Raw genomic sequence first — 12,159 nt, forward strand, 5'->3', positions numbered from 1 at the left:
CAACTGGAGGTCAGATTGGAGAAGAAAAAGAAGTCCAAGACAACTGCAATTTCAAGTCTTAGTAACTAGAAAGTCAAGCATAGAAAAATGGAAATGGTTTTAGAGAAAAGGCAATGGGTTAATTTGGCAGCCTATTGGTTTTGAGATATCTATCCAGTGATAGAAAACATTGGTCTACAACAATGAGAAATAAGGCTGAAGATACAGAGTGAATTGAATAGAGCTAAAGTTGGAGCTGTTAGAGTAGGTAAGTCACTGAACCGGAAAGTATACAGAGGAAATAAATGTGGACCAAGAACAGACACTAAAGATATACTTTGAAAGCATAAAGGGGGTAAGGGGAGGGTCCCTCCAGTGGTTCAGTCAGTTGAGTGTCCAACTTCAGCTCAGGTCATAATCTGACGGCTCATGATTTCGAGCCCCGCATTGGGCTCTGTGCAGATGGCTTGGAGCCTGGAGCCTGCTTTAGATTCTGTAGTCTCCCTCTCTCTCTGCCCCCTCCTGCTTGTATTCTGTCTCTCTCTCTCTCAAAAATAAACATTAAAAAAAGCCTAAAGGAAGAAGAAAAGGTAGGGAATGAGGGACAACAGGGCCAGGGAGAGATAGAGAACCAGAAAGCAAGCTGTCATGCAAGGTGGTAGCCAGTGGAAAAGAGAGGTCAAGGAAGAGAAGCACTGAGGGAAAGACAAGAAAATTAGGGTTAGCCCTTCACCTGGGCCTTCTGGAAACAGAAGCTTGTAGATTAAAACAATAGAATGGTAACTGAGCAAGAAGAAGTATGTGATGAAAAGCAGTTAAGGGGCATGTATGATAGTTAAGGACATTGAAAAGTTACTTTTAGGCTAAGTAAGTTCTGGCCACACTTACAGGAAATAAAAAGTCAGTGAAAGAGAGAATGAAGATATAATAAAAATAAAAGTCAGTGAAAGAGAGAATGAAGATATAATAAAAATAAAAGAAGTTTAGCTATTGAGGTATAATGCCCTAGGGGAAGAAAAATGATATCAAATTATTCATCAAATATTTATTGAAGTACTAGACTACCACACTTCAGGAAGTGTATATACCTGGAGCAGTCAGCCTTGGTCTTTTCAGTCAATCTCATGTTTACTCTGCTTAGAACATTTGAGGTGTTTATTCATTGGTGATTACAAATTAAATGGAAATAATTCAGTGTCAACTGTAAAACCTTCAAGGTGTAGTTCTGAAGATTTGGTAAGCATAAGACCAGAAGGAATAAAGACAAGGTAAATAAAGATAAATAGACATTCATATTATCTGCTAAATGGCACAATAGCTTATGGAGTATCTAAATATTTCTGTATGTTTTGTTATGGTATACAACACAGGTTAATAAACCATAACCCATGTGCCAAATCCAGCCTACTGCATGTTTTTGTAAATAAAGTTTTATTGAAGTACACCATGCTCATCTTTTTTTGTGTTGTCTATGCCTGCTTTTGTGCTACAATAAATGGAATTTATCAGCTGAGTTGAAATAGAGACTGTATGGCCGACAAAGACAAAAATATTTACTTTGCAGAAAAAGTTTCCTAACCTTTAATATTCAGTGACAGGCTGCATCTTGCCCAGTCATCTTGCAATTAGATTCTGTACGTGAAATTATTTTTAGACTCACTCAGAATATTGATTGTTCATAATTTCCATTTCCTCCTGTAGAAAGATTAGCCTGGATAAATTACCACATGGACATTGTTTGTTTTGACTTTCACAGCAATACAGTTTGAACCTGTAACTTCAAAATGCTGAATGGCTGATTTGCAAGATTTTTTTATATGTACTTTTCTACCCCATTCTACTGGGAATAACTTACACAATGGAAGAATTTGACTCCCTGTTATCATATTTTTAATACCAGTTATTTTTTAATGTTTAGTCTTTTGTTAATCCCAAATTTTATTTTCCTAATCACATATTATTTTCACTGTATTAAATATACAAGTGACAATATTTTCTTAATATGGCTTAATGTTGTCATTGAGCAATTTTATTAAAGATGTCAACATCTCATATCATCTTTCAGATTTGTTAACTTAGCGTCCATGCAAGTACACTTGGTCTAGCAAAGGTTCAAATATGTTACATATTGTTATTCACAAAGAAAGCACCGCTACTTCCAGGATCTTCAAAAAGAATGGGAGTTACGATGTTACAGAATTGTCACTACCTTTTCATGAATGTGAAACAGAACATATATAATATGTGAAAAAAAAAAGTAAAATCAATTCTAAACAGAAGAAATATCAAGTTGTCACCACTGATGTAAAAAAAAATACTATAATATTGGAATTATTCTTATAACAGGAAATGATTTTATTTTGGTAAAAAAAAATAGAAATTTACAAACCAATGCAAACTAAAGCACAGGAACTGAGCATATTTCTAGAAGGAAAAAATGCAGCTGCTTTGTTTGCCATGTCCTCCTAAGAAAGAGAATCCTTCAGTATTTCAGATGTGCTTGTTTGCATTACAAAATCTAATAGTTGTCCAACAATAGTTTTACCAAGTGTGGTTGAAATTACCTTAAAATGACATTTTTTCTCTATATAAATATTCATATGCATATTACTAATAAAACCGTTAACATCGTTAGAGTGTCCTACAGTTTACAAATCACTGTGCTATTAATCATCAGGAAACCCTATAAAGCTAGATATTACATGTAAAGCACTGGTCTTGGTTTGAAGAAGTCAGTCAATCAGCTGTGGAACTGTTCAAAGCTACACAACTATTTACTGGCTATAAGTAAGACCAGAACCCTGGTGCCTCTTGATTCTCAAGTCCAGGACTCTTGCACTGCATCTTTCAAAATATCATGAACTCTATTGTTTTTACGTTTTTATTTTAATTGCAGTTAGTGAGCATATTAGTTTCAGGTATGCAACATAGTGATTCAACAATTCCATACCTCTCCAGGTGCACATCACCCACAAGTGCACTCCTTAATCCCTATCACCTATTTAACCCATCTTCCCACCCCCTGAACTCTATATAGACCAATAAGGCACAACATTTATGAACATGAGTCTTGAAGTCCAACAGGCATTGTTTGATCCTTCATTTGCCCATATGTGTTATCTAAGCTCACCACACTTCAGTTTTCTCCCCTTAAAAAAAAAGAATAAAATAAAACCAACCATCTTATTACAGAGCTACTCTAATGTTTTAGTGAGATAACAGTATATGGCATGCAGAAAATAGCCATTAGTCAGTATTATTATGAAGACTACTTTAGGTAGATTAAGCAGGTCTAATTAGCAACGCTGTCTTACTTATCTGTTTAAGGAAGGGACCATTCAGACCCTTCTGTCATTCTCTACTTGTGTGGTGGCAGTGTCAAGAGTCGGCAAAAGGGATAGGAAATATATAAGAGGTGCCAGCTTACAATTGTATATGGCTACAGATATCTAGACACTGTTACTATTGAAGGTCATTAATAGAGTCAGCATGGAGGACAAGGAATATGCAGTGTAATCATTGCTGTGTCTGGTTATTGCTGGTTATTAATCACAGTTTTAATTATTTATAAGAATGTTTAATGAATGCTGTCTCTATTCCACAGAGGCTATTCATGCACCAGTGGTGGAAAAAAAATAAAAGACATCCATTTCTAAAGAATAACATCTGGGACTCCTTCAACTGTTAAATTATTTCAATTATTTTCCATTGCCTTAAAAAAATCAAACAGATGAAGAGGTATATAATAGTCTCAATGACCTTATCCACCATCATCCCAAGCAAATCAAAGCTACTAGAATAGGAAGGAATGGGCTGTGAATTATTGAACCAGATTTTCATTAGAAATAGAGACCAAGAGATGAACTCCAGAAAAAAATTCATGTTGAGTCTCTTAATTCAATAGGAATTCCTAAGGATTTTTTTATCATATAAGTAGACTTTTGAACTTTAGCAGGTATACAATGTTTCTTGCTAACAATTATTCAACTGATGGAAGGAGCCAAGATAAATTTAGAGAGCAAAAGTTTTTAATTTGAGGGAAAACAGAAGACTCTGGGGAAAATTCAGTTATATACATACAAGTGTAAATGAGTGTGTATTTATATATAAGTACAAACACAGACATTTAATTAAATATAGATATCTAAAGCTAAGTACCCAAAGACTTGTATTTATTTTTTCAATATATGAAGTTTATTGTCAAATTGGTTTCCATACAACACCCAGTGCTCATCCCAAAAGGTGCCCTCCTCAATACCCATCACCCACCCTCCCCTCCCTCCCACCCCCCATCAACCCTCAGTTTGTTCTCAGTTCAAAGACTTGTATTTAATTTAATTCTAAACCCTGTCACCAACCAATTTTATGATGTGGGACTAATTGCTTAAACTCAGCTTCAGTTTCTGTGATTATAAAATGAGAATATTAATAAACACACTACCTATTTGATAACATTTGAAATAATTTATGTTAAAGCCATTTCTGCTTTGCAAAGCAGCATATTTGAATAACAGATTGCTGGATTTTCATCTATACAAAAAAATAATCAAAACTTTAAATATTTACCTTAGGTGATCCGGAAGGGAGAAGTCAGCTGTTGTTGGACCTGTACACCCTGTAAAGAGAATGAATATGTCTTTGATGAATACACCTGCAAGGCGTGCCAGCTGGGGTCGTGGCCCACTGATGACCTTACAGGTATACGTATCACAATGTCAGCATGGATACAGGCTTCAAAAATTAACTGAAAAAGGATATACACATGGAGGAGGTCACGTCTCAAGTATTTCTCATCTTGGTGGTATTGTTCACATGACAAAGAATTCCCTTAGGGACAGAAGCCTTCCCAATGCATGGGCTAATCTCAAAAATCTTTATATATCAGGGAGAGATTGGTCAATATTCCTGCTCACACCCCCAAAGTAGATCAGAATTCCTAGGTATTTTACTGGACATTTTCAGCCCATCCTCAGAAGAGTCTCAGAAGGTCCTAGGCAGGGTCCCAGTTAACCATCTATTTGAGGTGGAGAGGGAGAGCTGTTAGCCAATAAAAGACTAAAACATATGACATATCCAAGAGAAAAAAAGCACAGAGTTGGGTGGAAGTTGGTCTCAAACTTTGCTACTCTTAGTAATTTTCCTTCTAAACCAGGAAGCTCCAACAAATGAGTTTTAAAATAATGTTGGCACAGGGTAAAACTTATCTCTACTTGTTTTTTTTGTTTGTTTGTTTTTGTTATTGTTGCTTGTTTGCTTTCTTTGTTTGACTTTTGTGTTGTTTGGGTTTGGGGTTTTTTCCTCCAAAAATGTTAAGGAATATGTCATTGTGTTCTCAAGATTATAGTTCATGGCTATTCCTAATTTTTCCAATGTAAAAACAGAATATAATACCTTTCATCCTTCCTTCCAATTATGCAATAAAAATTTATTACATGCCTGTTTGCCCACCATTGAAATAAAGATATAGAAATAATGATGCAAACTCTATCTTAAAGAAGTTAATATGGGAAGCAAAAGGTAAAAATATGATTACAATATTATTAAAGGGCACAGATTTGTGGACATGGAATATGAGGAAAGGACCTATAGGAGTAGGTCTTCAAGCAAAATAAGAGACAAACAGTCTAGGCAGAGGGCCCACTATGTGGGATGTCAGATCATCTAGTGATTCGACAATTAACACAGATTTAGTATCAAACTCCTAGAGGCTAGAAGATTATAAAATCATCACTGTTAGACTCCATCCCTCACAGCATGAGAGATTAGCCATGATAGTTATATTAGCAATTCCAAAACCCTGGTTCTAAAAATCCTGTGATCCTGGGCCTTTTGAGACCAGCTTACGTTAAGGCTTTGTTTCAGTGATTGTCAGTGATTGGTATTTATACAGAAGACTTCTCTTTTCTTAAAAAGTAAAAAAAAAAAAATCTGATTTAATATAACATCCAAGTGCCTTCTGATAGCACTTGAGTCCTGTTTTCACCATTAGACATTGAACTTTCTGATAACTCATACATCCTGGTATCCCTAGAGCCAACTCAGTGCTAAACATAAAGCCTGCAATAAACGTAGTTGAATGAATGAGCTACAGCACACACACACACACACACACACACACACACACACAAATTGTGTTTAACATAAAGTAAAAGAACTAGAATAAAAATGAAAATATTAGGGAAGATACAATTTAAATTTGTAGTTATAAAAGTTCTCTTTGAAGAAATGGACATTAGTTGATGCCTGAGTAACAAATAGAAATAGCTAGCCAAGAATGGTGAAAAGGGCATTTCTGTCTAAGGGAAAAGCACACCTAAGGTCTGCCTATGTGGAAACAAATGGGAAAATCAGAAAGGTAGCAGGAACTAGATCATGTATAACCTCATAGCACATGTTCAGGATTTGAATGTTTGATATAAAGTATAATGAGAAACCATTGCATGGAGTATAGCAGAAGAAGAAAGCCCAATATGATTGAATGTATATTTTCAAAAATATAATTCTAGTAGCTGTGCAGGAGAATGATTTGGAGGGGGATGGAAAGCAGGAGAAGGGACACAGGTTGGGTGGTTACAGCATGTTGCCATTGCAGGCAAGAGTTCTTGGTGTCTTGGACTAAACGAGATACTAAGTAAGGGAACCAAATTTTCTGCTTTGAAAACTGAAGAAATAAATGCATTCTTTGATAAAGACCAGTAGTTTGGTTTAAGACAAGATCAGTTTGACATAAAATTTGAGATTTTCAAGTATGACTTAATTAATTTAACAAATGAAGTCTGAATTAATTTAACAAACTCCTTAGTTTGAGCTAGAAAATGTAGTAGGAACTAAAATTCAAAATGCAATCTAAGTTTTCAGTAAACTTATAATCTAGTGGAAGAAAAATATGTAAATAGTAACAACACAGTATACTGACTGCTGCAGGTAGATAAGGAATGAACAAAGTATTATGGAAGAATGAAGGAGGGCATACTTAAGATGGGAGAATTCCAGAAAGCTTAATCATGAGGCATAATTTTCAGCTCACTTTTTAAAAAGTGAAGAAGATCATATTAGAGTGTGCCAGATCAAGGCTTTTAATGGCACCACCATTCTCCTAGATGGTGAGCAAAACCAAGGGAGCCATCCTAGACTCTTCTCTATGCCAGGCCACGCATATCCAGTCACTGGTCAAGCCCAGCTATTTGAGTTGCTAAATATTCTTATTCCCTCCTTTCTTCTCCATTTGTACAACTCTTCCCTTGATTAGGTTCTCAGATTTCACACTTGACCCTTGCAGTAATTTCCCAGTTGATTCCCCTACTCCCAAATGTATGCCACATGCCTCTAAGTCTGCTTTTCATCTTGCTGCTGGATAATGTATCCAAAGTACAGATTTGTCCCATTTACTTCATTGCTCAACACTTACCAGTGTTTTCATATCTCTACAGGATATATTCCAAGTTTTTCAACATGGCATTCAGAATTCCCTCTCTTCCCCACCCTCTTATAATCTTTCTAGTTTCAATCAGTACCACTTTTACAAATCTTTATGATTTTGCCTTCTAGTATCAAGGGCTGTTTAAATACTTGTCTACATACAATGCCATTTTATTCTTCCATGCCCATACATGTGTTATCTTCTCTGCCTGGAAGGTACTTACTCCTCCTCCTTTACTTGAGTAACTCCTACTCACCCTTCCTTATTCTATTCAGATGTCACCTCTATGAAATCTTTCTTGATGTACTTAGACTGATAAGCCCCCTATTCTGTATTTCTAAAACAAATTCTGCTTCCCTCTTTACATCAGTTTTCAAATTGGATTTTAATGGTCTTCTCCTTATCTGCCTCTTCTACTGAATCATTAGTTTCTCAAGGACATAACTGTATCTCAATCGTATTACCATTCCCAGCATGTAACAGAATGCCTGGCACAGAGCAGGCACTCAGTCAATGTATGTCAACCTGCAGGAAAATTATGGGGAGTGTAACAAATGAAAATGAAAGCAGGTATTAGGGTCATCCTGTGAAAATAGCTATTAACTAAGGAGTTTGGACTTTTTCCTGTAAACAGTGGAGGGACAGGGTCTCCTGGGTGGCTCAGTCGGTTTAGTGTCCAACTTCAGCTCAGGTCATGATCTTGCGGTTTGTGAGTTCCAGCCCTGCATCAGGTTCTGTGCTGACAGCTCAGAGCTTGGAGCCTGCTTTGGATTCTGTGTCTCCCTCTCTCTCTGCCCCTCCCCCACTCGTTCTCTCTCTCTCTCTCTCTCTCTCTCTCTCTCTTTCAAAAGTTAAATACAGATTTAAAAAAATTTTTAAAAAATCAGTGGAGGGACAGTGGAGGTTTTCAAGCAGAAGAATGAAATGTTTTTCCTCTGGCTATATGCATACATGTGAGTTTGTGTGTATGTGAGGGTAGAGGAGAAGAAGGTAGGGGGAATAAATGCCAAACTTAGAAAGGTCTCCACATTGATATTATGTGAAGTTTAACCTTTAATTGAGATCTACAGAATTTTCCCAAGGAGCCTATAGCTGTTTGCAACCCTATCTCACTGACCCTGATTCAAAGTAACAGATCACTTGGGGCTGCTCTCTAGCCAGAAGACTGCTCTGATGACTTCAGCTCTTCCAAAGCTGCCACAGAGAAGCTTGGGGCTAGCTTCAGGGAGTATTTTAATTCTTTCTTCTACCCACTTAGTTACCCTACTTCAGCCTATGACAACTCAGGTCACCTTTGGGTCAGTACCCTCATGGTGATAATGGATAGCAACTAACACATACATTATGCTTTCTATATGTGTGAAAGGAGAACTGTTTGAAACATTTTACAAATGTTAATTTAGTTAATCCCAACACAATCCTGTAAGACTGTTAGTGTGGTTAAGAGATTTGAGCCTACTAACAACTGAATGATTATTTAGAAAAAACAAACAAACAAACAAACTAGATGTGGCAAACAACTGACATTAATGTCTATATATTCAGGCATATGTTTGTATATATGTATATATTAATGGAAAGATGTCTGAAATGAAGGTTACTCACTGTTAGGAAAACATGTATGTGAGCGCTGGGACTATGGGTTACTTCTTCATACACACACATACACACATATATGTGTATGCATATAATATTGAATTATGTTATGAGCACACATTTCCATCAATAAAGCCATTAAAATAAATTTTAAGCTATCTATATTCTTAATAGCTATCATAAATTATCAGGAACCAGGAACTAGGAATTAGGAAGACAGAGAAAGAGAATTTGGCATGAAAACCAGGAAGACTAAAATAAAATTTAGATTTAAAACTGGAGGATGAGGGTGCAACATAGACAGTGTCCCTAATCCATTGAGAACAAAGTAGTTATTCTCTGTCTAGCACTCTTATCTATGTTAGCAGTGAAAAGGATAAATGGGATCCCTGCCCTCAAAGAGATTATCTTCCTAAATATTGACAGAGAATAATAAGATGTTGAGTGTTAACAACAGGGAGGACCAGAATGCCATAAGATCCTGAATCAGTGGAAGCAACTTAGATGAGATGAAAATTTGCCCCAGTGGACAGAGTACATGCAAGAATTAAAGTAAAGGTGGACATTGGCCAAACTGAAATGAGGAGAAGAGTGTTTGGGATATAGAATACAGGAACTGAGGACAACCCAGAGTATGGGGTGGAGGGAATAAGACAGACAAGCGAGGCCAAGATCAACCCTTGGAGGGCTTTGCAAGTCATGGGAAATATTTTGAAGTTTATTCTAATGGAATTTAAAAACCATTATTTAATCATTTAGTCCTTTGTTCAACAAATATATACCTAGCACTTCCTCTGTCCCAGGCAATGTTCTAAGGGCTGAAAATATTCCCATGACCAAAACAAAATTCCCTGCCCTTATGATGTTTACATTCTAGTGGAAAGAATAGTTTCAAACAAGGCAATTATCACCTCCAGGAATATCCAAAAACTGAGTAAGAAAGGAAATGCAAACAGGGTGGGCTGTTTTATGAATAGTATACAAAGAGCAATGTAGAGAGTGAATATGCTTAAAAGCATGAACAGGAAGGGTAGTGATTTCAGAGTAGTGGTTTAATCTGCAGAGATAGAAGGGAGGGAGTTTGGTGGGAGTTAGGAAAGAGGTTTCAATTTTATCTGTAAGCTGTGTGTGTTTGATTTGCAACAATCATGACGAAATATCACTGTTTGCCAAATCTAGATTTTTTTTATGTTTGTTCTGTAATTCCCTGCATGTTTACAATCGTTATAACTTAAGACACTTCATACTAGTTGAGCTATTTAAATACTGAGTACTGAAAGATACAATTTAAAAATAAAGATTAGAATTGGGATTTTAAAAGGCGGTAAGAGAAAACCACAGCAATGAAATTTTGCAGATCACAATGTGAATCTATTTGCCTTTTGGACTATGATGATGTAGTGGGAATAAAGAGCAACGAAGAGATCTGATTAGGAATTAAAATCAAAAAGAGAAGGTAATTGTTTCCCTGAGAGAGGACAGTAACTAAAGTATAATCTGGCTGGAGCAAGTAAGGGGGGCTGAGGGGAATAGTGGAAGGCAACAATTTGGGTTCAGTGTTCAGAGAATTCCCTAACAGCCTCTGCCAAGACAATTTCTTCATTGCACACCATTCCCCACCAGATATATGCAAAAACTGTCCTAGAAAGAATCTTTAATTTGTTTTCTCTCAAAGAATTTGGGTTAGGTTAAAAGTAGCAGATCTTTGGCTCCTTAGTCTAAAGCCCAAGCCACAGAAACCCTTTCAGGTGGGTTTGCCAACTCTGGCAACCTTCCATCAAACCCAACTGAAAGGAAAAAGCAAAAACAACATGACTTTCAAAAAGTAACTCAGTGAGAAGCTTTATGACAGGAAGTTAGAATGAATTCCTGCTTTTCACTTATAAAGAAATGTATTTTATTCATTTTAAAGGCAAAGCTGTAAAATAGAAGGAAGGCAGTGCCTATCAGCATTTTAATGTCAATAGGAACATTCTCTGGGAAGTTTCTTTGGTTCCCTCAGTTACCTAATTGCTTTGGAGGTTGAAACCTTTGTATATTCATTAAGGGAGAAAAAGAGAACAGAGTCAAACAAAAGGGAGTTGGTGGGAACCTGGGAGGGATTGGAGGATGAGCTCCAAGGGGACAAAACACTGACAAGTTTTATAACTCCAGCATTTCAGATACTTTCTTCTTACAAATAATTACTTCATTTGCGTTCCTCAGTTTGTCCCACTTTTCTTGGGAGGTTTTTTTTGCCTTTTTTAAAAATTTATTTTTGAGAGAGAGAGAGAGAGGGGGGGGGGGAAGGGACAGAGAGAGAGAGAGAGACAGAGAATCCCAAGCAGGTTCTGTGCTGTCAGCACAGAGCCTGATGTGGGGCTCAATCCCATGAACCACGAGACCATGACCTGAGCTGAAATCAAGAGTCTAATGTTTAATTGACTTAGCTACCCAGGCACCCCTTTTCTTTGCCTTTTAATAAATAAGTACATTAAAAAAATCATAGGGAGGATTGATTTTCATTACCAAAAATTATAACTACCTTAGGCATTATCCTTTTGAATCCTATGAGGTAGATATTATTATTTTATAATTGAATTAATTAAGACCCAGGAAGATTCTGTAAACTGCTCAAACTAGTGACTAATTGACCAAACTAGTGGAAAATCAAGCCTAAGTACTGTGATTGTACCGTATTATGCCCTACCACGTTCCCTTCTCCACAATCAAGTTTTGGAGTCCTGTTTTTGTTTTTTATGTTTTTTGTTTTTTTCCAGAAAACCATAGAAAAGAAAAAAAATTCAGCTTTCAAGCCGGTGATATGTTAATTATCTCCAAGTCACTCTGATATTTTCATTTAAAATGTGCTGCCTATTTATTACAATTCAATCTAGATGAGGAAAGGGGTAAAAAATTATTGCCATGTATTGAATATCATTTGCTTCTGATTATTTAGGGTAGATTTGTTATGAGTTTAGATGAGAAATATGTTTATTTTTATCACTACAATTGTAATAAATAGTTTCTGTTAATATTAAAAATGGAACAGGTTTTCATAATGGTGAACCTAATTTCTTGGCTTCTGGGTTAGAGAAAAATTTGAATAGGAATATATGTTATACAAGCTGATTATTCTATCATTCATTCAGCAAAAGTTCTTTTATCAAGTTTTTATACTGTTG

The 12,159-nt window shown here is 36.2% G+C and overlaps 1 protein-coding gene across 3 annotated transcripts in view; it reads left to right on the forward strand.

Annotated features, from left to right (window-relative positions):
* The window catches only part of GRM5 (glutamate metabotropic receptor 5), a 530,110-nt gene that overhangs the window by 446,071 nt on the left and 71,880 nt on the right, over window positions 1–12,159 (forward strand). For all 3 annotated transcript variants that reach the window (XM_043579975.1, XM_043579974.1, XM_043579976.1), the window contains exon 7: window positions 4,551–4,677. In XM_043579975.1, coding sequence (XP_043435910.1) covers window positions 4,551–4,677 — 127 coding nt within the window. The remainder of the gene's footprint in view (window positions 1–4,550; window positions 4,678–12,159) is intronic.

This window comes from Prionailurus bengalensis, chromosome D1 (genome assembly GCF_016509475.1).
Source record: "Prionailurus bengalensis isolate Pbe53 chromosome D1, Fcat_Pben_1.1_paternal_pri, whole genome shotgun sequence".
Taxonomy (NCBI): domain Eukaryota; kingdom Metazoa; phylum Chordata; class Mammalia; order Carnivora; family Felidae; genus Prionailurus; species Prionailurus bengalensis.